The sequence below is a fragment of the Haemaphysalis longicornis genome, unplaced genomic scaffold (genome assembly GCF_048455015.1).
Source record: "Haemaphysalis longicornis isolate Haplotype H1 unplaced genomic scaffold, Haemaphysalis longicornis Haplotype H1 scaffold_10, whole genome shotgun sequence".
NCBI lineage: Eukaryota > Metazoa > Arthropoda > Arachnida > Ixodida > Ixodidae > Haemaphysalis > Haemaphysalis longicornis.
In genome coordinates this window covers 133367899-133393896 of record NW_027526204.1, presented here as the reverse complement: position 1 = coordinate 133393896, position 25998 = coordinate 133367899, and the positions used below count along the sequence as shown (strand labels likewise).

Sequence of the window (25998 nt, the reverse complement as noted above, 5' to 3'; positions counted from 1 at the left end):
TTCAGGGCAGTGGAATAACAATCATCTCCATATGCATATCCCAGTTTCGCGACGCCAACCTGTGATGCACACCTGGCGCTTGTACAGACCGAATGTACTAGACTAAGATCGCGTCACACACATTCACACTCTCGTAAACACACCACATTTGCTAACAGAGTGACTACTCCACATACATACGTATTTCCAACGCCTACAAACGGTAAATCTCAGTCGTGAACGGGCCCCGAAAGCAACGGTGACAGTGGGGAGCGGGCCGGCGACTCCCACGGCTGCTTTCGAAACGGGCCGCTAGGGGGATTTCAGTGGCGCCCCTACAGGCCACGCTCGAGGCGTATAGCCAAGGCCGACGTGTCCATCGCCAGAGTTCCGATCATCCGTAGTTTGTAGTGATGACTAATTAACGATTGTTCTGGCTAGTCATTGAGCGGAAGCGGTTCGTTGATTGATTGATTGTTGGGTTTAACGCGCCGACGCAACACAGGTGATTAGGCGCGCCGTAGTGGAGGGCTCCAGATTAATTTTGACCACCTGGGAATCTTTATCGTGCGCTGAAATCTCGTACACACGGGCGTTTTTGCTTTTCGCCTCCATCAGAAAAGCGACCGCCGCGGCCGGGAATCGAACCTGCGACCTCGTGCTCAGCAGCACAACGAAGTGGTTCGTTCGGCTGGGTAAGTATCAAGAAAGACTGCTCTCGCTGCTTGTTGTGAAGCGGGCGTGGTCGAGGTTGTGAAGCGGGTGTGGTCGAGCTTGGCGGTTCGTTTGACGGCCCATCATGTGTAATCATTGAGAGTGATTATTAATAAAATGTGACTCTGGCTAGTCAATGATCGGCAGCGGTTTGACCAGTTGGGTAAAAATGAACTAAACTCAAGAAAAGCAATCGGACTAACTCTCCATCAAACGGAACTCCAAGCCGCTACCTCGACCACGCCCTTCACAACAAGCAGCGAGAGCAGTCCAGCCGAATGAACTGCTTCTGCTCATTGACTAGCCAGAATAACCGTTAATTAGTAATCTCTACGAACTACAGATGATCGGAACTGTGGCGATGGATACGTCGGCCTTGGTTCCGGTAGCGGAGCAGCCGGTTGAGTGCAAAATCAAGACCGACTGCTCTCACCGCGTCAATTGCCAAATGGGCTCGAAGTTAGCTGTTACAAAATGCTGGCACAACCACGCAAAAAAAATAAATAAAAATAAAGTATGCCCGGGGGCATCGAACCCGGTACAAGGGTGCCATTATCCGAGGCGCACCCTCTACACCAAATCTGAAGACTGAGCATGGCGCCTAATCAGCCGGTTTTGCTATCGTCAGGACGAAACTGTACAAATTTCACACCGGCTCTGTCTGGACGGAAGGATAATCCACAGCGCTCCGTTCCGTCTGGACGGAACTTTAGCACTTGTACATCGTTCCGTCTGGACGGAACGCTAGCCACAGACTTTGTTTAAGCATTGGAGGGTGTTTTTATGTGAATGCTTCAGGCATAAACAGTGCCACATGATTGCTTACTTTCTTTTTTTGTTCTCCTCTCACAGGGTATTTCCATGTCCAATATTCTTCCGAGCAGTGGAAGCCGAAAGTGATGACGACGAGAGCAAAGTGGCTGCGGAGATTAACCAAGAATCTTGGTGAGTGTCGGCAAGAAATACGAGAGCGTACACAGGTAACCGCTCTAGCTAACCCAGAAATGCCACTTTAATTGTCTGTTTTTATGAATAACAGTACAAAAACGTCTCTCAACAAATGCAGAAAAACGAAAGCTATGGAAGCTTTATTGTACTACTTGGAACTGCAGCTGAGCTGCATTTAGTATCCCTTTAAATCATAACTACAGATTGATTTTTAAGAGCAGAGCACTTTAGGGGCTCGCCTTGTCGTCGTAGCTCGCTGTAACGCTCGATGTCAAGCGGCTGCCAGAATCAGAGCGGCGCAGCAAGGTAACGGACCCAAGTAGAGCCCGGATTACCCGTCGTAGGGCATCCCGCGGAGCCTTTGAAAACCAAGCGGTTTAAATAGTCATAAGCGTTCAAAACTCGCGAACCACTGGCGCTTGTCATACATCTCCCCGTTGTTTAGCGCAGAGGAAATCGCAGGTACATTTGAAGCAAAATATACGTAATTAACCCGCAGCGCCTGCGTTCATTTAGCTCGGAACGCTGGTTGGGTTGGTTTTTACGATAGTAAGCGAAAAAAAGTGGCAGTGCAACTCTGGCACGTGTGGGAGGAAAAGCAAGCACAAAAAGAACAGAACTCCCGCTGGCGCAGTTTCAGGCAGGTGGCGCGCGAGCACTGCGAAGGCGGGAAATGTGAAATGCGTTGGGTTGGTAGCAGTGAGCAGATAACGGCGCTGCAGCCCATTATGATGAATCACTGCTCTGCATTTCTGACAGCTTTCACATTGAGTGGAACACCTTTTATTTATTTTTCTTGTGTTCTACTGGCATTTCAACCTTCTACGCTGCAACAGGAAAGAAACAAAAAGGAGCATATAGTTGTACATTTGTAGTGTGCACTTATGACACTAATCTCTTTACAGATTCCAGCTTCAGTTGAAAGCAAGATTTGGGTTAACAAATCACAGTCCATAACCAGTTTATTACTTGTCCATCTTCAAGTTGCTGAACTTGTAATGTTGAGCACCTTGCACTCTGCCTCTTTGGGTCACTTCTTGCCTTTAGCAGTGTACTGTGGAGAAAGGATCAACTTTTTTGATTGCTGGGTTAGCTGAAACAAGGTCTTCGTAAAAGTGTCGCGGCAATTCGTGGCTGTTCTGCTGAGATGTAGTGACATTTGTGAGCACACACAATTCACATCATGACTGCCCTTTTGCACTCGTTTCATTACAGCGATGAAGCAAAAAAGGAGAAGGAAAAGGAGAGTGGGTTTCGATCGATGCAGAAAAAGTTCTTGAAGTCGGTGAAGGCACGTTTAACGGTAGCCCAGGTGTGTAGCTTGCCAAAACTGGTCCTTTTAATTTCTCTACGCCCCCCCCCCCCCCCGCTTCTTTTTTTTTTCTTGAGTATGCTGGTTTGCTCAGCAGTGATCTTTGTTCAGAAGTGTCCCTGCACAAAGCCCTCCTTACAGTCTTTCTCTATCTTTCTCTTTCACTATTTCTCCCGTCCTCCTAATCGCCCACCATGGTGGCTCAGTGGCTAAGGCATTGTGCTGCTGAGCACAAGGACGCGGATTCGATTCCCAGCCTCGGAAGCTGCTCGTCTGATGGAGGCAAAAAGCAAAAATGCCCCCGTGATTTCAGCGCACATTAAAGATCCTCAGGTGGTCAAAATTAATCCGGAGCCCTTCACTGTGGCATGCCTCATTGCTTGCGTTGTGTCGGTGTGTTAAAGGCCAACTGCACTAAAATTTCACCTCGACCAAATTTATTTTGAATGTGTAGTAGGTACCACCCAATCATCTGGAACATGAGTGGTAGCCTCTGGAGAAACGCCACGTTAATCAGTCAAAAGCAATTAAAAAAGCTCTGCCACTGACCACGCTGTACCTGCCGGCAGATCACGTACATAGCCATGACGCGCCTGTGATGCTCCAGCCGACAGAGGCTTCTTCCTCTGGCCAGCCACGCAACTGGAGAACCGGTCGAGCTGTGCTGCGCACGCTTCACCCATTTGCTGCCCCGTGCACGCATAGAGCTAGCGCGCAGGCTTTCTCCCGAGCTGCTGACCGTCCGGCCGCTCGCTGGCCAACTGCACGTCACTTCAACGGCCGCGCTCTCCTCGGTTTCGGTTTCAAAATCACCTATTTTTGCTGACCGCTCGCGGTGTTCATGCACGTATTTCAGCTGTTGTATTCTGCATCTTGCTTTCTTTTTAGGCAGACAATACGGAAATAGTGTTTTCAAGAGGTCGAAATTTTCAGTGCAGTTGGCCTTTAAAAACTACAATCAATCAATCGACCTTCTTCTTAATCTTCTAACTTGCTGCCTTAGTAGCTTAGGAGGCCCGTGGAAAAGCGCAAGAAATGGGTGACTGCTCAGCTGATTGGTGCACCAGAAAATGGCGCAGTTGATGGTGTTGTCAGGCAAATGTCTTCTTTCTGGCACCCGCTCAGCACACTTGCTTTCCTGTCTGCCACTTTGGGAGCTGCGCCATGCCACAAAAAATTAAGCCCCTTCAGCTCCTTAGCTACAGTAAAACCTCGTTTACAAGAGACACTCAAGGGAGCCAAGAATCGTGTCTTTTGTAACCAAGGTCTCTTGTATGTAATGTTGCTAACGTGACAAACATAGGAAAACCAACCAAACCCTCTTCATTCAAATGTCTCTTGTAACCAAGTGTCTCTTGTAACAGTGTCTTTGTAACGAGATTTTACTGTAGTTGTAGAGACTGTTGTCTCTCAAATAAGGGATGAAGTCGGGATAGTTGATACACAACTATAAAACAATACAGTACGCTGTGTTGTATTTTTCATTCACTTAACCCAAGACTGTAGGCAATTTGCTAAAACCAAATTAGGATCGCATGTTCATTACATAATTTTAAAACTGACTTTAAGGTTGTGCAATCGCAGAGACACTGTGCCATCGTTGTTGTCAGTTCTTCTGTTGAGGAAACAACAATTGGTCGATCATGATTCCTAATTAATCCTGAGATAGTGCAGAGCGTTTCAGTAGTAGCGAAGTAGTGCCACCCCAAATACCCTGACGGCCGGGTCTAGTTTGCAGGAAAGGCTCCACCACATTTTTTGCGCCTTTGTACGAACACACCATTTTGTTACATTTGTCTGCTTCTTTCGTTGCCCTTTCAAGGTTGTTGCAGGGGTGAAGGCTCAGGGAGAGCTGACGTTTGACTTCGTCGCATTTATAATTCTTGCTGGGTAAGTGTCTTCGGGCATATACTTTAATATCCGACCAGATTTAGGGGAAGTCCCCAAGGTGGAGTAAGTTTCCGCGAAGGCATATTTGACATGCATCTCAATGCAGCCATACGGCTACAAAGGAAAGCTGTACAGCTTCCTCAGAAACTTCGCAGTTGAAGAAAAATTCTTTCTGGTTCAGAATTCGAACCTGGGATCACCGACTATCTGGGGCAGTTGCCAATTAGGCGGTGAGGGCCATGCTGGGTGGCCAATTTTTCTTCGCAGAATCTGCCTTCGCAGAAACTTGCTCCACCTTGAGGATTTCCCCTAAATCCGGTCGATTAACACCTTTCCATTACTTATGAGTTGATCAATTCGCTCTCTCGCTACAAACGGCTAGACTTGTGGTTAGCTCAGTTGGTAGAGCGACCGCCCTGGTCCCGGGTTCGAATCCTAGACCAGGACGAATTTTTCTTCAACTGCGAAGTTTCTGAGCAAGCTGTACAGATTTCCTTTGTAGCCATATGGCTACAATTTTCCTTCGCACTTAGTCAAAATTTGCAGTACAAGCTGTGAAACATTAAAAAAAAAGTTACTAATGCCCTCGTACAAGGGTTGCAACCTTTGCGAGCATATTAAACACAACAATAAAGCTTAAAAAGCTTAGTGTTCATTTTCAAATTTCAAATGTATGGCCATACCTATCTGAAACAATCTAAGCAAAAGCATGCCTAGGTTGAATGCTTTTAGCATATGTGAATGAGACCACGTCATTAGGCCTAATGCTAGCCCTAACATAATGTTTAGTTGAGCAACCATGCTTTGCATTTTAGCCGCGAGTGCTCGGTTATAGCTTTCAACTCCGGCTTGTTCCGACTTTGCCCTTTCATGGGAATCCAGATTAATGCTGCTCTCATATATATTTCACAAGATTTATGCAGCTTGGGACTCCACGATCAGCTCTCGGCTTTGGCTCATTCCGGCTTTGCCTCAGAGAATCCGGATTAATAAATTCCCGGCCACGGCGGCCGCATTTCTGATGGTGGTGAAAAGCAAAAACGCCCATGTGTACGAGATTTCGGCGCACGTTAAAGATCTCCAGGTGGTCAAAATTAATCCGGAACCCTCCACTACGGTGCGCCTCAAAGCCTGCGTTGCGTCGGCGCGTTAAACCCTGCAATCAATTCGGATTAATATTGCTCTTGTAGAGCCATTGTTCTCACAAAAAACTGCATGGCTTAATTGGGGCTACAGTGGACTCTTCCTTATTTCTTGAAAATAGCAATGTACCCCCTTCTCCCCCCCCCCCCCTCCCCCTAAAAAAAATGCGAAGCAAAAGTGTTGCGTCAAGTGCATTGAAGTCTACATAGCTTGGCATCTAATGCAGGACTTTTCTAACAAAAAATATCAATGCAAAATTTGTATGAAGTTAGTTTTAGAATTTATGGAGCCTTGTTCCATCATTTGTTGTTGTTCCAACTGTGTTGTTGTTGTTCCAACTATGCATTATCAACGCCGTGTGAAAAGTGCCAAGACAGGTGGCAGCACACGCTGTCATTTTAGACACTTGGTTTAGCTGAGGAGAGTGAACAACAATGCATGTTGAAAAAGCAGATTACGCAGTATTCCCAATATGAATAACAAGATAATAAATACACTGTTTCAACTGATGCAATTGGGGATAATCACATTTGCATACTTCTGTTGTGTGCGTATGTCAAGAAATCACATTGTAGGGTAAAATGAGCTAATAATTTATTTATTTATTTATTTATTTATTTATTTATTTATTTATTTATTTATTGTGTGCACATCTTTCGGAATTGTTTCTATGCTTAGCTATGCTTTGTTTTTTTCAGCCCCATAAAAGTATCAGTAAATCAAAAGTCAAATGAGGCAGCTAGCTGCATGCATCGAATTTGCAAACAGCTGTCGCTCTACTTATTTCTTCATTCATTTTTCAGCATGATTGCCGCTCTTGGCCTGATGGACAATAATGTGGTATCGATCATCGCTGCCATGCTGGTGTCACCTCTGATGGTAATTTGCTGTATGATTCATCATTTAACAAAACTCGTTGCTGAGCTGGTTTGTACATACTTAAACAAAGATTGAAACGTGGCGCAAACTAGACGTGGACAAAGAAGACAAGATATGACAGATACAGGCGCCTGTATCTGTCGTATTTTGTCTCCTTCGTCCACGTCTAGTTAGCACCACGATTTCTTCTTCCTTTAAATACTCATCATTTCCTCGTGCATTTTTATTGCAAAACACTGTGTTGTGCATCAATACCCGTTTTTTATTTCCATTCTTTCGCTGCCTGTCCCCTTCACCCTCCTTCTTGAGCACTGACAAGCTTCAAGCAAGCTCTTGTTTGATAAACGTTTTTTTTTTTTATTTTTGCTTCAAAAATACTGCTTGGATGCATCACGCGTTTGCACAGATATGATTGGAACATTCTTTAGCTGATCTGTGGTCGACTTATCATGACCTCATGCAAAACCGCTCAGTTGGCCATGTATGAAAATTTTAATGGCGCATAGCAAAGTGAGTAGACAGCATACACAAGAATAGAGTAATGTGTGGGAGATAACGCTCGCTGGTTGGTCGCTATAATTCATGCCGTCCTGTTGCACGTTTCCTTTGTCATAAATACAATAATGCCACATATTTGTCAGGCGAACTTGGGTACGTTTTGGTGCTGTTCGAAGAACCGCGTGCATTGATGGGATAGTCATTCTGTAAAATATGCTGTTGGGCTAGTTGGTGCATATTGCTTCAAGAAAAAGAGCACTACGTACGACGACAGAAAAAAAAAGGAAGAACGACGAGACAGGTGCGCTACTAACAACTGATTTATTCCAAGGAAAGGCAGGGGTATAAGCAGCTTGTCTACAAACACAGGGACACACACGCCTAAAAAAAAAAATACCAGCTCTGAAAAGATACGATAAAACAAAGTAGCCACTGCTGAAGACAACAATCACATCTTTTTACCGAATGTTGTCTAGGATCCTGTACTCACCTGAAAACAGTGATAGCGATGTTCGCTGATACAGCCTGCACTGTTTTTTTTTTGTTGTTGTTGTTTTTTTGGATAAAGTACGTTTCACGCAGTTCTCTCGCCACAGTGTCATGCCTCTTTCCTATAATGATTTTTTCATTCAGTCGTGGAAGGAATCTATTGCCATACTCGAGGCAGTAATGGGGCAAGTGCTACCCAGTGCCATTTTCCCTTTTTTCTGTCGTGGTTTGTAGCGCTATTTTTCTTGAAGCAATAGTCATTCTGGTTTGCTGCTTATGTCTGGGGGTGATTTTGGTTATCATTGTTTCCTTGTTTTGGAATGGTCGTCACTGTTAGTTCCTTCCCCGGTTTAGACAACCCATCCCGGTCCCCTCTTATCTCTCTTGCATGTCTCTCTTCTCTCCAAGGGCCCCATAATGGCAATAACGTTTGGCATCATAGTCCGCGACACAGCCCTTACTAAGCTGGGCTTAAAGACGGAACTGATAGGCCTCTTCATCTGTCTACTCTTTGGTGAGTCTCCTTCTGAAGGCGCTGGAATGTCTCTAGTTTGCTTTTAAAGCATGGCTGACTGAACTTTCTGTTGTCATGGGTTCACCTGGAATGCTCATCTTCCAATTGTATAACAACTGAACCTCCTCTCCCAAATTTCTCTTGTGTTGCTGGTCTCCCAGTTTCTTTAGGTTTCACAATTTTCATTATACAGTGGAATCTCATTAAACCGTACCTGCATTTCTTTTTATACGCAGTTATTAAGCGAAATCCCCGACTCGGTTTCTTTTTAACCTAATGCATTCGGATAGTAGTGCCGGTTAGTACGTACTTTCTTCGTGTCCCCATCAGGCACGGTTTAACGAGGTTTCGATGTATATTTTTGCATCCACTTTGTCTTAACACGAAGCCAAGTGCTTTTGTGAGTTATTAGGTGTGCTAAAGCCCTCACCAATATGTATTGGTGATCCTTTTGGTGTATTAACAATTTTAAAAGTCTGTAGCTCGGCTGGTACTGTGCCAATTTTTTTAAATAATTCACTTCAATCTTGTAATCTTTGTGTAGAAGGCGAGGTTATGTTGCAGGCAGATTTCTTTTTGTTGGGCCCTTAATTTTCTGTAAATTTCTTCAAAAATACCTTAAAATGAACAAAAAGCTTGTACTAACCTGTGAAGGTAAAGCTTGCGTTGGGGCTAGTTTGGTGGCCATTGCTAAGGTGGTGGGATACTTGTAGACCAGAAGATGATGCAGAAATATTAGACAGCATTTACATTTCAGTGAGACCATCATTTTATTCCTGATTCGCATCATCAGACTTGTGTATGTTTAAACAAGAGCATGGAAAAAAAAGGTACATATAAATACACGACTGGAAGTGTCCCGCTGCATGAGTTGCAAACAGACGAGGCCGGTGAAGAATAGGCAACTGGTAATGGTTGCACATGAGATACTGTAAATCTGAAAAATAATGGTTTGGTCTAAAATTTCTTTGCTACAATTTCTTGTTTTAACAAGCTGGCAAATTCACCACAAACTTTCCACCCCACCCTCATCAATAAAAAAAATAAAATTTAGGGCAAGTTAAGTTTTTCAGGTACAGCTGAATTCTTTTAAAGGGGCCATGCAGACAAAACTTTAGTTTGTTTCATTCTAAATATTGCCACATTAATGAAATGATACTCACGGCACTTTTAACACAAACGTCGCTCAAATAAGCTACATAATTAAGAAAAAAAGGGATGGCCATTCGACTCGCAAGCTCATTTCCCGCTCTAGGACCTATTAGGCACTATGCACAGCTGTGCGACTGGCTGAGGCAGGCGAAACCAAACGCAAGTTTTGCAGAGTAAGCTATTTTCACTGAAATTTATAGCAGTAAGAATGGTGGGGTAAATAGAAGCAGCAGTGCATATTGCTGTTAATACTGTTCGGACTATTTGTTATAACTGCAGAGGAGTCCGGCGTTGTGGGGTTTTCTCGCACAACACTGGTTGATTGATGTAAGTGACATTGTCTTACGTGACCCTGTTTGTCGAACAAACCCTTTGTTTTATGAAACGATTACTGCCTACCATAACAAAAACAAGACAGGTGCAAATACGGTCAAAATAAAGCAAAGGCGGACAGCAGTCAGGCTCATTATGGTGGATCCATCTAGGAGGACTGACGGTAAACAAGGCATTCTGTGTTCCGCTGGAGACTAAACAGCCCACTAACGTTCGCTGCAAGACCTGTACTGGTTACGTAATCACAGACGTCACGAAACACAAAATTTGGCGGGAGAATCAAAATTTTAACTTAAATTGATGAATGTCTCAGGGAATAAAGCATTGTTTACTGCTGAACAAACGCAAGGGGCACTATAAAACTCTGAATCTTTTAAATAAAACAAACTTGTATTTTGTCTTTATGGCCCCTTTAATTAAGGTTTAGTCTTTCCACAAAGCTGAGTGACCAATTATGCGTAAAATATGTTATTGCCGTTACCTTGGCCTTTGTAAGCCATAGCTCAAAATGGCAGGTCAGCATTCACATGGCATCAATTACTCCCTCGTGTGTTGATGCAGGATTCTTCTTTGGTCTCCTCAACGCCTTCTGGGGCGACATCCCACCATACGAGGGTACCAGCTGGAGTCCGTCACGCTGGCCCAATCCCGAGATGAGCTCCAGGTGGGTTTGTACTCGTACTCATCCTCTTACTCCTGCTAATTCATTAACTTGCTAACCACCAGGCTGAACTAAAACTCTCAGCGCCCATTTTTGCCAAGAGAGGACTCCCGTGGTAAATGGTGTAATTAAACATAATTGTTTGCCCAATCAATCAATCAGTTACAGAGTGCAGTGAACTGTACATTGATCACACATGTAAGGGGCAATTTAATGCCTGACCAAGTGCAGTAACCTGTCCCAGTCAATAAAGTGCACAAAGAGCATGTTTGAAACGCAAAAGCAGCCACAGTTACTTTTTTTTTTTTTTTCCTGTAACAGTTTTAAAATATCGTCTGAAAAACATTCGTACCTCGAGACCCGTCTGCAAGGCTCAGTTTATAACAATAGTGTACTGTAGCATTCTTTTTTTCATTGACACAAATCAAGGAATATGTGCAAATACCCAGACTCATTCAATAGCGGATCATGCTATTTCTACTCGCTAAAACAAATTGAAATCATCTGACTTTTCTACTCACTAATAGTGACACACATCCATACAAGTCAATTTTTAAAGACAACCTGAGTGATGCCACCTAAAAAAAAAATTACTTTTGAGGCATAGTAGATATTTGCGTATCTTCGTTTTAAATGAAATTACTGAGTGGCTTTCTTGCACTGTGGGGGTAATTGCTGGACGTGCGTTCAATACTTGAGGGACCATGTTCGTTAGCTTTTGTGTACCGTAGTTCGTCCGTGTTCTTTCACTGCAATATGTTAGGCATCTAAAGCTGTATGTATGCTGCCTTCGAGAATATGCATTGCGAAATGCGACCATCCTAATCAGTTGCGTGCTTATGAGGGCTGATTTAATGACAAGTAAAGCAAACAAAATTCACAAGTGACTGAGCAAGCAAACGGACAGAACAGTGGCGTCTGTGGAGTTAGCGGACAGGGCACTGACTGTACCTGTCATTCAATAGCAGTTACTCGTTGCTATATTTCTCTCGAAATTGATGCATGAACCAGGGCTACACGGCTATGGTCATTAGAGAAAAAAGAATTTTTTCGCTACAGCATCCACTTTCATCACAATGACCAGCCATTTTGCAAAAGGAAAACAAGTTTTATTAAGCAATGTAATGGTAACTGAGAACATGCCAAATGTGTCCAGAAATATAAAGTGCTTTTAATTAGTAATTTGTTTCTTGTTCTTGTTTTCTTTTTGTCCGTTTACTTTTCCTTTTGTGTTTTCCCTCATTTTCCACACGGTGTTCCCCTTTTCTATGATAGAATCCTGGGTATGCCGCTGGCTCAGAACCATATATTAACTTGCAATTGAAAGTCAGTGTGCCATTTTTTAAATTTATCGTATTTGCCTTCATTCATTGGCACAAATGAAAAAGAAAGCAATCAGTTTCTTTTTTGGAAGCACATGTATACATAGACAGGCTAAACTGAGGCCGGCTCCCTGCGTTTCCTCATCCTCAGGATTTGAAGCATTAGCAAAGTGCATCCTTTAAAGTACAAGACATTGTCAATCAAGTTCAGCGCCTTTCAGTACTCGTGTGATTACAGCGGCCATTTGCGGTGGGATAAAAATCTCTCTGGATGTTGGATTTCGCAACCTTCAGGGCATGTAGGTGGGGCCGCAATTTTCGCAGTACTATATGGTTCTCTCAAGGGTTAGAACGGGCTCAGCGAAGACCACAGTATGGCTATTCGAGGTGGGCCTCGTGCGATCGTCTCTGTGTTCGTCATCTGCAATGATAGGGGATGTACACCACTGCGTAATGTGTTGCCCAGAGCATGATGTCGAGCGGACTGCAATGCTCTCAGCGATTCGAAAGCTGGCAGCCCCACACAGCACTCTGGACCACATCGTCTTTCCAAGGGGACATTGGATGCTGCGAAGAGACGTGTCACGCCTTCTCCTGAGCTTCATTGAGGAGACGGAGCTGGCAAACTTGTGGTAAAAGGACACTATTTTTGGCTAATTAGAAGGAGCTTGGGCGGAGCAATTGCCGGCACATCCAGCCAGGCTAACGCCGCCTGATCCCACAACAACCACCACCACCACCACCACCAGGCACCCCTTGTGCTGTGTCTCTGTAGCCTCATGTTTTGCTGGTGTCGAGATTTCGGTGCAAGTTGAAGATCCCCTGGTGGCCAAAAATAAATTCAGTAGAGCCCTCCACTACGGTGCACATCATAGCCCAGTGTGGCTTCGGCGCATTGAACCTCATAAAAAAAAAAAAAGTGTAATATTTTTTATTGTTTTTCTGGTTTTGTGTTCTTGCTTTGTTGAACTAGGCGAAGTTCAGCCTGCCTCTTGTTGCTCTAGTTCAGTGTTCTGGGTAATCTTCTCTCCGTTCTTTTTCTCCATCGCTGACCACAGGGGCCATTGGCGGAGCCTGTGGGTGGGTTCCCTGGTGGCCCTGCCCTCGGGTGGCGGGGTGGCCATGGCCATCCTGGGTGGCAACTCGGCCTGCCTGGTCGGGGTGGCCATCTCCGCTTCCCTGCTGCCACCCATCATCAACAGCGTCAGTTGTCACCTTTCTCACCACCTGTGTTGTTACTTGTTGTGAGGTGGGGGTTAACACTATGAGTCAAGCTTCTAATGCGGAACTGGGTGCATCAAATCTGGCAGAATGCATGAAGTGTTTAATATTATGTTTCAGTTGCAGATGTTGGTCAAGTATAAAATGTGGCAGTGTGGTGCAGGAATACACATCCATGTGAAGTCACCATTTCAGCTGTGATTTGAGTTCTGTTGTCAGTTAGGCAGCAAATTATTCCACAATATAACAAACTTGCCTCAAAAAGATGTCAATTATGGCTTTTTTCCTGAATGCATTACAATATGGGTTGCGTATGCTCTCTTGCTACTATATAAAGACCTTGTCAACTGTTAAGGTTGTGAATAGTTTCATTGGGCATGCCTCTTACAGGGCCTGTTTTTTGGCACATGCTTTTTATTACATTTGAGACATTTTCATCGGAATAAACGTTAGGAAACCTCTATATAAGGAAAGTGAGAGAAGGAAAATTGCAGTAAATCATAAGTGAAGGGACCAGCACAGTTTGTTCCACTTTTTGAAAGTTCTTCTTACTTAACCGAGGTGTTTTCAACATCAAGCCTGGCTGACGTTTCGTCCAAGCAGATTTTGTTTGATGACATTGCTTTGTAATGCATTTCTAATCAATTAGAGCTGGTGACGTGGTTAAACACTGTTAGGTGAATGTCTGTTAACCCGATGAAGAAATTACCACCGTGCTTATTATCACTCAGCATATGTCTCTCTTTTTGTAATGTCCAGTCTTCACTGACCAATTTTCTTCTTGTCTTGTTTTCTATGTCCAAGCTTCACTTACTCTTTTTTCTTTTTTTGTCCTGTTTTCTGGCATACGAATGTCATATGGGCCGCATAATTTTCTTCCTCTCTGCAGGGCATCCTGTGGTCACTATCCTTGGTGAAGGTGTTCAAGTCTTTGTCGCAAGATTTGATCGAGGTAAAAAAAGTCAGTTTTTATATCCTTTTGGGCTGTCTCGTGATTACTTGAGTGAACGTTCTTGTCAGGGTGATGGAAAGCTACATTTCAAAATAGACTTTGCATTACAAACGCACGCAGAGCGGATTCATTGCAGTAATTTTGTATCGATGCAAGTAATGAGACATCTGTAAGGTATTACTGGCTAAAGGAGTGGTTATAACCATATCGCACTGTGCCTGTAGGTGTTGTGGGGTGCTAGCAGCAATGAAACTCTCAACCGGTAAGCGAGAGCAAATGTCATTGTGGTTTTCTAAAGGAACTTGAATGAAAAAAAGAAGAAGCCAGGGACAGTATTTTGCTGTGCGAAGCATGATGTGATTTTACTTACGACAGCACCAAACAAGCCTGCAGGGAGCATTTCAACACCAACAGCACAAAAAGCCAACTTCTTCTGCATTCATCTTCCATTTTTACTTGACCATGTGGCTGACTATTTCGGTTTATTTTTTGTGCCTGCTAAAAAGGTACAGACAGTCTTGCATAGGTGCTGAAGATTGGTATCAAGGTATCAAACATGGCTTATCTCTGTTACAGTGACATCACCAGCAAAGTTAGACTTGTTGTTACAGGGTTGGTGTCAGCCCCCATGGGTACCGAACACTATTGTAAAACTTTGGAAATATCCTACTGTGCGAGAAGGCATGCACTGTTGCGGGAAAGTTATATTGACATGTAACAGGTCTCTCTCGTTGGACTGCTGTGAGGACTTTTTCTAAACACTGGTCTCAAAACTCGGCATGCATCGTTTACCATTGCTCTAAAAGAGCCTTTGTTGTGGAACAAGCTAGCTGTGAGCTTGTGCTCAAATTAGGCATAAAGTAGATTTAGCAAGAAGCAAACCATCTTAAATTTTTGTGTATGTGCGTGTGAACACACTGCAGACCTGAAAAACGTAACCCACTTGTCGGTACTAGCGATCGAACCCATTCCCTATGGGATTTTCAGACGGAAACCACAGCCACTTGGCCGTAGCTCAATTTTTAATAAAAAAAATTGGCCGCGTATCTGCTCTTTTTGTTGCAAATGTCGACGAAAGACGATAGTTGACTGGTGCCCCTGCGAAGTAAAGGCCTCCCTTCTCTTTCCTGCTCACCTCTCATGCTGTTCCTTTCTCATCTCGTTCCTCCCAAGTTAACACACTAAAGGTTTCTTCAAGTCAATTTAAATTTACCGCGTTCCACTGCTCCAAGTCGGGTGCCTCGATGCCAGCGCTGCCATGCTGCGGAGACGAGCGTGAATCAAGGCACCCGACTACAGCGTTTATAGAACCACATTGCCCTATTCCACAAGCGTTTCAAGCGGAACGTGGAGCCTATCTAGTGAAACCTTTCGTGGCTGTTGTGGTTTGGTTTCTTAAATGCCACCAGGAGCTATAGTGGCGCAGGAAACAGCAGGAGACGGTTTTCTGTAGTTGATGTAGTATTTCATTTGCTATCGCAAAAACCAAGTATCCATGAATTTTTTTTTAAATAAAGGTACACTACGAATATCACTTCCGTATTGATTTAATTCCTTATATTTGCGTAATGTCTTGTTCTTGTTCAGCAATGTTGACAAGTATGAACATTAACACCAGACTAGTTTAGATTTGGCTGTGGGTATATAAGACTATTGCGGAGCTTCGGTTTCACCTTGGCCGGCTGGCTGAATCGAGTCACAGAGAGACAGACAGACCGGCAGACCAAAATTTCTGTTAAGTCGCCCAAGGAAGACTATCATCTTTAAAAACCTGGTGCAGGTGAACGTGACGGGCCGCCCAGTGCTGGTGGCGCCGGCCTTTGTGGCACCCAGTAACTACCAGCCGTACTACTTTGACGAGTACAGCATGCACAAGGAGTGCGCTCTGCTGGGGGTCATCTCTTTCTGCCTGACCGTCGTCAACATCCTCTGCATCATTCTCGCCGGCACCCTGGTCCTCAAGGTATACCAGTCACTACCACTACCACCACTGTAGTAAAACTTCGTTACAAGAGACACTCAAGGGACCTGGGAGACACGTCTCTTGTAACTTAAGTCTCTCTTGTAACAGAAAATTCTAAAAACAGTGTAGAGTTGAACATGACCACTTTATTATGCATCGGTATTGAAGTGTATTCCGAGAGGTCGGCAAAAAAATTCTCGCTACGGCTTAATTTAATAAGTCATTCATAGTAGTTTTTGGGACTGCAAATTGTATTTGTTTCCTTCCCAATTTTTGTAGGTAAAGCGCTTCACTTTTCAACCGTTCCTATCTTCACAATACAGTTAAACCTCGTTATAACGAGACGGGCTATAACGAAATAATGGATATAACGAGCAAATCGTAATTCCCCTTGAAAGTCCCCATAGAAACCAATGTATTTAAAACCTCGTTTTAACGAGGTAAAATTTCCCCGTTATGGTATATAACGAACAAATTTCGTTGAGAAATCAAGTTTTGAACTAATTTTACAACAGTGCGCAACGCGGATTTGAGACAGTGCGTGACGCGGCAACTGTATTAGCAGTTCAAAACTCCCGCCACGCGCGAAGAGCTGGCTGGCGCGCCGGGCGTACGCTGCGCCCGCGAAGCCCCCACCCTCCTCTCGCTGCGCACGGCATGCAGACAATGGGGCCCTTCGATTTACAGTGTCGGACTCACCGCGGGCTCACCGAGAAGCAGTCCGACGTTCGATTTTCCCGCGTATCCCTATGGCTTCGGGGAACCCGCGGAGTATCTGCGGTGAGCCCGAGAAGAACCCCAATGCACACGGCGCGCGCGGTACACACGGTTGCGTCGCCTTCCTCCTCCCCCCTCCCCCCCTCCCCTGTTCGTATCGCCGACGTCGTGCGTAGTTGTGTGTGCGTGGGTTCCGGCAGTCTTCAGCCTTATCTTTTATCGTATTGCTGGCGTAATTCCAATAACGCCAGTGCGACAGGAGGGAAGCGAAAGCGAAAGACTATCACGCTTGAACAGAAGACGGCTATGATAAAAGCCGTCGCATCGAGCGCGAAGGAAGGTGCACTCTGTGGTAAGGTGGCAAGAGACTTTGACGTGTGGACGAGTACGCTGTCTACCATCGTGAGCAACCGAGAGTCCATCGTCAGTGCTGTTGCACATGGCTTGAAAAGAAGCGTTAAGGACGGCGTCGGAGGCACTAGATGCGGTGGCAAAGATGGCGTGAACGTAGCGGCCGCAGCTGAGGGAGCCATCGCTTGCATCAGGAAGGTGCATCAATGTTCAATTCTCAATGTCCAATTACGGACTTCTTCGTAGCCAAGTCTGTTTGAAATACGAGTTTTGAACTGCAATAAAGTAGGTTCGTGACTTTTTCTTTTTACCTCCGGAATGTGTTTATTTTACTGACTATTGCCGTGCAGCAAGATGCTATTTCGCCCACTTTATGTTTTAGGTAACTACAATGCATAATATTTGCAGTAAATGTCGGCTACGTCTATAACGAAATATTGGCTATAACGAACAAATTGCGGCGCCCCTTCAATTTCGTTATAACGAGGTTTAACTGTATTGTTGCAGTGCTTTTAGGCAATAGTCAGCCTCAACTGGTGACACTTTCTGTCCTACAATCGTTTCATCATGCTACTCCTCTGGTTTATCCTCTAGGGCACCATTTACTCGCGCGAAGATCACATGATCTGTAGGCTCCTCGAACACACAAGTTCCACATCTGAGGCACAAACTCCTCAAAAGTTTCTGGAACCTCTGCAGTCTCTTGGATGCAGACCCAAGCTTCATTGTCAGGGCAGTTTTCCACAGGGTCCATCATATAAGGCCCCCCTTTTATCGTGTCTCTTCTAAATAGTGAAGAATTTACTCTGGGGACCCAAAAATGTTGGGACCCAAAAAAGTTGCCCTCGTAACAGAGTGTCTCTTGTACCCATGTCTCTTGTATGCAATGTTGCTAACATGGTGAACATAAGAAAACCAACCAAACCATTTACAGATTGCTCTTATAACCAAGTCTCGTGTAACAGTGTCTCTTGTAACAATTTTCTACTGTACTGCACAGGTGTACGGTCCAGTACATAAGAATTCTGGTTCAGAGGCAAATTTCTGTGTACAATGCAGCAGAGGTCTCTGAACAATGGTCTCTCTTTTTGAGGGTGTCAGTGCCATAGTATCTGAGGGCCAGTGTGTGCATGTGACCCCGGCCAAGTTGTGACCCCGGATGCCAACCATGAGCCAGAGATAATTAGAAAGATAAGAATGGGGGGGGGGGGGGGGAGTGCATTCAGCAGACATTCTCGGATAATGAATGGCAGCCCACCACTGTCCCTGAAGAAGAAAGTGTAGGACAGCTGCATCATACCGGTACTCACCTGCGGGGCAGAAACTTGGAGGCTCACTAAGAAGGTTCAACTTAATTAAATTGAGGACGACTCAGCGAGAAATGGAACGGAAGATGATAGGTGTAACATTAAGGGATAACAAGAGAGCGGAGTGGGTGTTAGGGAACAAACAAGTGTTAAGGACATATTAGTAGAAATTAAGAAGAAGAAATGTGTGTGGGCAGGGCATGTAATGCAAAGGCGAGATAACCGTTGGTCATTAAGGGTAACAGAGTGGATTCGTAGAGAAGGCAAGTGCTGCAGGGGGCGACAGAAAGTTAGGTGGGCAGATGAGATCAAGAAGTTTGCGGGGACAAATTGGTTGAAGTTAGCACAGGACCGGGGTATTAGAGATCTATGGGAGAGGCCTTTGCCCTGCAGTGGGCGTGCATGTGTGTTTGTATGTGTATGAATGCACCCATCATCTGTCACCATAATTCACGTTCTTACTGATTCCTTCGTAAGGGATGGGTTGTAAGTCTGTGGAAGAGGCCTTTATCCTGAAGTGGACATTAATAGGCTGGTGGTGATGATGATTGTGGTGGTGGTGGTGATGATGATGATGATTATGATAGTGACAACTATTATGATTTCTTAAGGAATGCGTTGTCTTTGGCAGATCAAAGAAATTGCCCCTGCCAAGAGCCTGCAAGGCACTCGGAGATTCTGGAAGCACGATATCAAGGTAAGCAAAACCACAGCTTGTCATTGGAGTGTGAGGATGGTGCTGCCTAACTTGGAACAGAGAAGAACAGCGGAGATTACTGAGACAAAGATAAGGTCATGTTAGACAACTTTAATCATTAGGTAAACTTTTTCGCCACTTTGTTAGCTTTTACACAAGCTTAAACTTTTTGTACTTTGAGCAAGCTGTCGGCAAGGAATCAGTGCCGGAGCACTGATTAAAAATTAAAATGTTGTTTCTAGAGGAGTGTACAGTCTACCAAATAGTATACTCATTTAAGAAATTCTTTCCTAATGACTTCAGTTTGGTGAAGTTTGCAGTCCCAACAACTTAAAAGCAATTAGCTGACCCGGTTGGGCCTTGAAGCTAAGTAATGTTCCTCTGCTGACCTGTTTTCATTGCTCTCCACTAGGTGGTGAGAGACTACAACAAGACACTTGGTGGAGCGGCAGCAAGTTCTATGGGCAAAAAGCTCCTTGAAGAGTGGAAGGTAAGTCAAAAGAGCCCAAAAATCCGATCTTCTTTTTTGAAACTGGAACAGGCTTTCCCTCCGTCTAAGGCGATTTGATTGCCGCCCTGCAAAATTTCAAAAAAAAACCTCCCTTCTTTTTATTTAAACTTGAATAGGCCTCCTATCTGTCCAGTGCCGTCCGATTGGTGCCCTGCAAACTTTTGTCCACAGTTCGATACTATGAGTTATGCATGACTGCTGTGTGTGGGCAGTGGCCTGGCAGCTTGTGTGTTGGTTCTTGTTACGTACTCCTGGCGCTTTTTTATTTGGTTATAGTGGCTGTGAAATGAGATCGCAGCAACCTTTCAAGCTACCCCTGCAGCATGTCTTACCTCGCTTGGCATGTAAATGCTTCAGAGGGCAACGTTAAGCCATGTGATATTTGCATGATATACAGGAACTGTTTCGTGAAAGTTTCCACAACGAAAGGAGTAAAGAAACGAGAAAAAAACAAAGAGGAAAAAAATAAGTTAATTGTTTGCTCCTATAAACGTTATTCTCTCTCTCTCGCTCTCTCTGTTTGCTAGACATGCCAATACTGATCTTATTTTGCGCAAGCTATCCATCTTGTTTTGAGTGGTTTATTCCCACATTGTCTATTGTTCATTTGGTTGGATAGATTGCCTTTGGAGTGAAACAGTGAAGTGTGGCCATTAACTACACACAAATGTAGCTTACACGCAGCTGGTTTGCACTAGTATCACAAATAAATGCTGAAATGCTGAAGGGCCCTTTTAACAAGACAGCAATGAAGCTTCGTGGGGCTTCTAGTTGCACAAAGAGCATTGCATGTTGAGATGCACATAGACAGGGCCTCTTATGGCATCTCTTTTTAAGTTCAAGAGACAGCGTTTTTGCATCGGATCTTTTAAGTGAAGCTTATATGTCTTGGGTTCTGTGTATTTTTAATGTCCCAGAGCAAAACCTTTTGAAGCCCTGCGTATCTTTTAAGCACGAGGCATTTGAAAATGATTGTCCCATTGTGTGTGCTATCAGCATGGAGTCACCATCAAAGTCACACACCATTAAAAACATTGATTTGGACCTCAAGCTTATACATCTCATCACTTGGATATGCAATTCCAGATTACTTGTGCATAGGCACCATTTTCAGGATCCGTACAGTCAAAATGAAAGTGCACGCATGTATACATATGTATGAGTCTTTCTAAGAGATGGCCACCATCAACGCACAAGAAAAATGAAATTCTCCCATGTACCTTTTATATGAATTCTGTATCACCTCTACGTCATGTACTAAAAAGCTTCACTGTTCACACAGTGGAGTGGCTTAGGATTATTATTTTTTCGTGTTCCCTCTGGCCTTCAAAGAAAATGTTTCTCGTGTGCCATTGTACCATGTGATAGTGGAATTAAATTTACACCTAGCTTTTGAGAATTTCAATTTCTCATTTGCCATGGCCGTGAAGTTCCAAGCAGCGAGCCCCAATTTGCATTGCACACATTGCAGAAACTGGACGCCACGAAGAGTGGAGATCCTGCCACAACAGCCAATGGTCTTCAGGAGCTTCAGAACATCATAGAGGTATCGACTGCATATCGTGCAACTATTCATGTCTGCGCTTCTCCTGTTGTCTCATTTTTGCTGCGGTTTTACGAGGTTTGAGGAACTGGACACTGGTCGACCTATGATATACTAGAATCAAAGCAGAGTGTGCTTTTCTTTGTGTAGTCGAATTCCACTATGTGTGAATCCTCTTATGTGGGAGATTGTGTCTTTTGAAAGATGATTCTATGGGGTTTGATCTTAGCAGTCATGTTGTCTTCCTGAGGTTGATTTCATTTGGTTACCGTATAGTACCAGCTTATTAAAATTGCACGTTGCAATGTACCCACGTTACTGAGATTGCTCACATGTTCACTGATGATGTGTATAGTCATCACCATTGCTTTTAATAGCATGCAGAACACTGATGATATCTGTAAATTTGTAAAAGCAATTGTTGTTGTTATGGCCCTTTGATAAGAAACACCCATTGGTGGTGACAAGAACAGACAGGGTTGTCAGTGGGTAGTCACCATTGCATTTCACTAAAACACAGGCATATAGAAAGCAGAATTGCTTTCTGCTGGGCCATAGTAGTATTGCAGGGAATTATTATGATGGCGGTTGTGTTGAGGATACTGACAGTGATGATAATTGTAATTATGATGGTTACTTGATCCTTTGGTTTATGGCAGCAGAGACAGCGATGCACTTGATGATGTCGGTGTTGAGGTTGTGCCATAAGTTGCCTGCGTTGCCACGATTGCTGTAACTTGTTGCTTCGGTTAATCATGTTTTTAATCGTTTGTGCTGACAGGAAGCTGAGGACGATGATGTGTACCAGACGGTTGTGCAGCAGCTGGCCAATCATCCGCCACCAATGGTACGGCGTGGCATGTTTGAACCTTCCTTTCTCTAAAATTACCCCCTCATTAACTTCGCTCCTGTCAATGAACCAACCCTGTTTGCTGTACACGCCTCCCCTTGTTATGCACTGTTATTTTGTTTGCCATGGGCTGTGCACGTTAGGTGCTACGGAAAGCAGCACCCAACAAGATGGATGCAGTGAAGAGATCATTAGGAAGTTAGTTTAAGCAGACAAAGACCGGTTAAAAATGTAAGCTGGGATGGGCTTAGAAAGGTGATCAGATTGCAAAGGCAGCGGGCTTTTTGAGTAAGAAAAAATTGATGCTTTTCTTCACTATCACTCGGCCCATTCTGCGACAAAGCTTGTTGACCACTTAGCAAATGCCAGATTTTAATTTCCACATAGTGATTCAGAACCCTCAGTGTAAAATCATAAATGGCGCATCATTGCATTCCTATATACTAATGTGTTTATTTCTATTGTAGCATTTTTGCACATGGAACTATAAAGCAGCAGAAACTTTCTCTTGGTGCGTGTCTGGGGAAGTCGGGCTCGCCTGAACTTGTATCGTCATTGCTAAATAGTTATCAGTGGTAAATAAGCATGAATATAATTTATAGTCACTCGGGTGTAGTAGTAATGGGGACTCTGTCTTTGAAGCCATTCCCCATACACAGCAAATAAACTGAAGTGTGGATGTGCGCTGCTGTATGCAGTCAGTCTACAAATGGTACGTCGATTTATTAACATGAATTCAGGTTATTGCTTGCTGCAGTAAGCTGTGGCGTGCCATTGTTCGGCTTGATCCTAGCCAAATACAAAGCTCTTTCAAAGGGTTATGAAGACAAAATAGTAATACAGATTTGTTCAATTTCAAAGTAGTTGCCTGTGGTAACTCCTTCAGCTCCATTCTAGCCATGTAAAACTTTTTTTCTTTTTTTGGCCAGAAAAGTGCAAAAAGTATTGAAAATTTTCAAATTTCGCACTACACAATGTCAGCAGGGCCGTAATGTAGAGCAACACTAAAAAATTAAAGCCGTTTCACTCAATGTGAAAGCTGTTGGAAGTGCAGAGCAGTGATTCGCCATATTGGGCTGTAGCGCCGTTACCCGCTCTCACCAACCACCCAATGCAATTCAAATTTCCCGCCTTCGCAGTGCTCGCGTGCCCCCTGCCTGAAACTGCGCCAGCAGGAGTTCTGCTCTTTTTGTGCTTGCTTTTCCCCTGCATGTGCCGGCGTTGCATTGCCACTTTTTTTTCGCTTGCTATCGGAAACACCAACCCAACGAGCGTTCCTAACTAAATGAACGCAGGCTCTGCCGGTTAGTTACGTATCTTTTGCCCCAAATATACCTGCAGTTTTCTTTCCAATAAACAGCTCAGAAAGATGTATGGCAACCGACAGCGGTTCACGAGTTTCAAACGCCTATGACTATATAAACCGCTTGGCTTTCGAAGCCTTTGGGTTACACCGCGACGACGGAACGCCGTGTGGTTCTACTTGGCTCCAGCAAGCGAGCTGCGATAACAAGGCGAGCCTCTGAAGTGCTCTGCACTTAAAACGAGAGTTGGGTTGTTGCAACCCCGCTGTCCAAATGTGCAGGCAGGGAAGCAGTTCGCATGCCCAATGGCGTGCATGTTTGTTTGTGCGTGTGTGTGCAGAACATGGTTCGCTACCTGTCGAGGGCGCTGTCCTCCCCCGAGCAGAAGGAACAGCCCCGGGAAGGCCGCATGAGTGTCTGGGAGCTGGAGAGCCTGCTAGGCGGCGAGCCCTCGTCGTCCCAGAACAAGCCCAGAGTCACCTTCAAGCTCAAGCGCAGCAAGTCTGAGACCATGGTACGCTCGCTGCCTGCCTATCTGACAAGCGGGGGTGTTGCATTCTGATTCTTGCTTTCATCATCAGCAGCAGCAGCAGCAGCCTATCTATGCCCACTGCAGGGCAAAGGCCTCTCCCATTATTCTCTAATTATCCCGGTCCTGTGCTAGCTGCGACCAATTTATTCCCACAAATTTCTTGAGCTCATCTGCCCACCTAACTTTCTGCCGCCCCCTGCAGCGCTTGCCTTCTCTAGGAGTCCACTCTGTTACACTTAATCATCAACATCATCACCAGCCTATCTACGCCCACAGCAGGGCAAAGGCCTCTCCCATTAATCTCCAACGCAGGAACTTGGAGGCTCACTAAAATGGTTGTACTTTAATTGAGGACGGCTCAGCGAGCAATGGAACGGAAGATGATGGGTGTAACATTAAGGGACAAGAAGAGAGCGGAGTGGGTCAGTCAGGGAACAAACGCGTGTTAAGGACATATTAGTAGAAATTAAGAAAAAGAAATGGGCGTGGGCAGGGCATGTAATGCGAAGGCAAGATAACCGTTGGTGATTAGGGGTAACAGAGTGGATCTCTAGGGAAGGCAAGTGTGGCAGGTGGCGGCAGAAAGTTAGGTGGGCAGATGAGATCAAGAAATTTGCGGGGATAAATTGGTCACAGTTAGCACAGGAGCAGGATAAATGGAGATCCATGGGAGAGGCCTTTGCCCTGCAGTGGGTGTAGATAGACTGCTGCTGCTGATGATGATGCTGCTGATGATGATATGGGAGAGACAAAATTTTGTCCAGCTTTGAACTTGATCATCAAGATGATAACGAAAATGATGAGAATGTGCTCAAATTGCGCTCCTGCACGCCGTATAATCGAGGCTATGCCTAATTAGTGTGCCTGGTTTGCGCAGGAACCAGATACCTCTTCAGGCCGTGGGAAGAATTCGAACTGGAGGAGGAGGCCGAACTTTTTCCAGTTCCGTCCCACGTCAAGGTTTCAGGTGTCCAGGGTGGACGAAGGGTCGGAGCGGCCCGAGCCCCTCCTGAGCAGGATGAGGAAGCTCTACCACAGCACCGGATCGCCGTCGACCTCGTGATCACGTGACCTCGCGCTGTGAGCAGCACAGACCTTCCCTACAACGTTGTGGATGCACACGCACGCGTGAGGTTGTAGATCGTCGAGGGGCTTACGCGTATGTCAACGCTGTGGTGTAAGAACTGTTTGGGCAGTGGCAATCTCCACTTAGACAGCAGAGGAGGGTGCATGGATGTTCGAAGCTAGTTGCTGCTTCGTATCTTGATTACATGGCGATGTCGTACGTAGAGTTTTATGTATATAGTTGTGTCAAACAAAGTAAAGCTGTAGACTGGGCTAGTTAGTAATTCATAGTGAACAAATGTAGCTCAACAGAAACACACGGGACGAAAGATTACACACAGACGAGCGCTCACTTCCAACTGATTCTTTATTCACAAGACGACAAATGTATATGCTTAGCCTAAGCAGAAACAAAAAAAGACGTAGGAAACAAAAACGAAACAACAAAAAATACTGACAAAGAAAGATCGAGTACACCCAACACGCGCCAAACATCTCCACAATCACAGTGGCCTGCCGCGTATGGCATCACATTGCAGAAAATGTAATTCGCGGTCAGATAACGCAACCGACGGTTTGCTAACACAGTCGTTTTTTTCCCGCGGAATCTGAGCTGCCTCACTGATTAAGCGCGCTTGCTTGTCCTTGATTATCTCAACAACTGTGGTGCTAGAGAACTGCGCAGTGCAATCCTTGCACGTGCTGACATGGCAAGGAAGGTTTTTTTGGCACAGCATGTCAGCACGTGCAGGGATTGCACTGCGTAGTTCTCTAGCACCACAGTTGTTGAGATAATCAAGGACAAGCAAGCGCGCTTAATCAGCGAGGCAGCTCAGATTCCGCGGGAAAAAAACGACTGTGTTAGCAAACCGTCGGTTGCGTTATCTGACCGCGAATTACATTTTCTGCAATGTGATGCCATACGTGGCAGGCCACTGTGATTGTGAAGATGTTTGGCGCGTGTTGGGTGTACTCGATCTTCCTTTGTCAGTATTTTTGTTGTTTCGTTTTTGTTTCCTACGTCTTTTTTTGTTTCTGCTTAGGCTAAGCATATATATTTGTCGTCTTGTGAATAAAGAATCAGTTGGAAGTGAGCGCTCGTCTGTGTGCAATCTTTCGTCCCTTGTGTTTCTGTTGCGCTTCATTTGTTC

At 44.7% G+C, this 25998-nt stretch overlaps 1 protein-coding gene across 2 annotated transcripts in view; it reads left to right on the top strand.

Moving 5' to 3' along the window:
- LOC144159358 (uncharacterized) overlaps positions 1-25188 on the top strand; it is a 29739-nt gene extending 4551 nt beyond the window's left edge. For both annotated transcript variants that reach the window (XM_077690781.1, XM_077690782.1), the window contains exons 6-20: positions 1546-1638; positions 2857-2953; positions 4776-4843; positions 6790-6865; positions 8261-8366; positions 10413-10515; positions 12893-13037; positions 13945-14007; positions 15788-15970; positions 18977-19042; positions 19455-19532; positions 21025-21099; positions 21878-21943; positions 23591-23764; positions 24660-25188. In XM_077690781.1, coding sequence (XP_077546907.1) covers positions 1546-1638; positions 2857-2953; positions 4776-4843; positions 6790-6865; positions 8261-8366; positions 10413-10515; positions 12893-13037; positions 13945-14007; positions 15788-15970; positions 18977-19042; positions 19455-19532; positions 21025-21099; positions 21878-21943; positions 23591-23764; positions 24660-24845 — 1579 coding nt within the window. In that variant the 3' untranslated portion in view covers positions 24846-25188. The remainder of the gene's footprint in view (positions 1-1545; positions 1639-2856; positions 2954-4775; positions 4844-6789; positions 6866-8260; positions 8367-10412; positions 10516-12892; positions 13038-13944; positions 14008-15787; positions 15971-18976; positions 19043-19454; positions 19533-21024; positions 21100-21877; positions 21944-23590; positions 23765-24659) is intronic.
- The last annotated feature ends 810 nt before the right edge of the window (positions 25189-25998 follow it).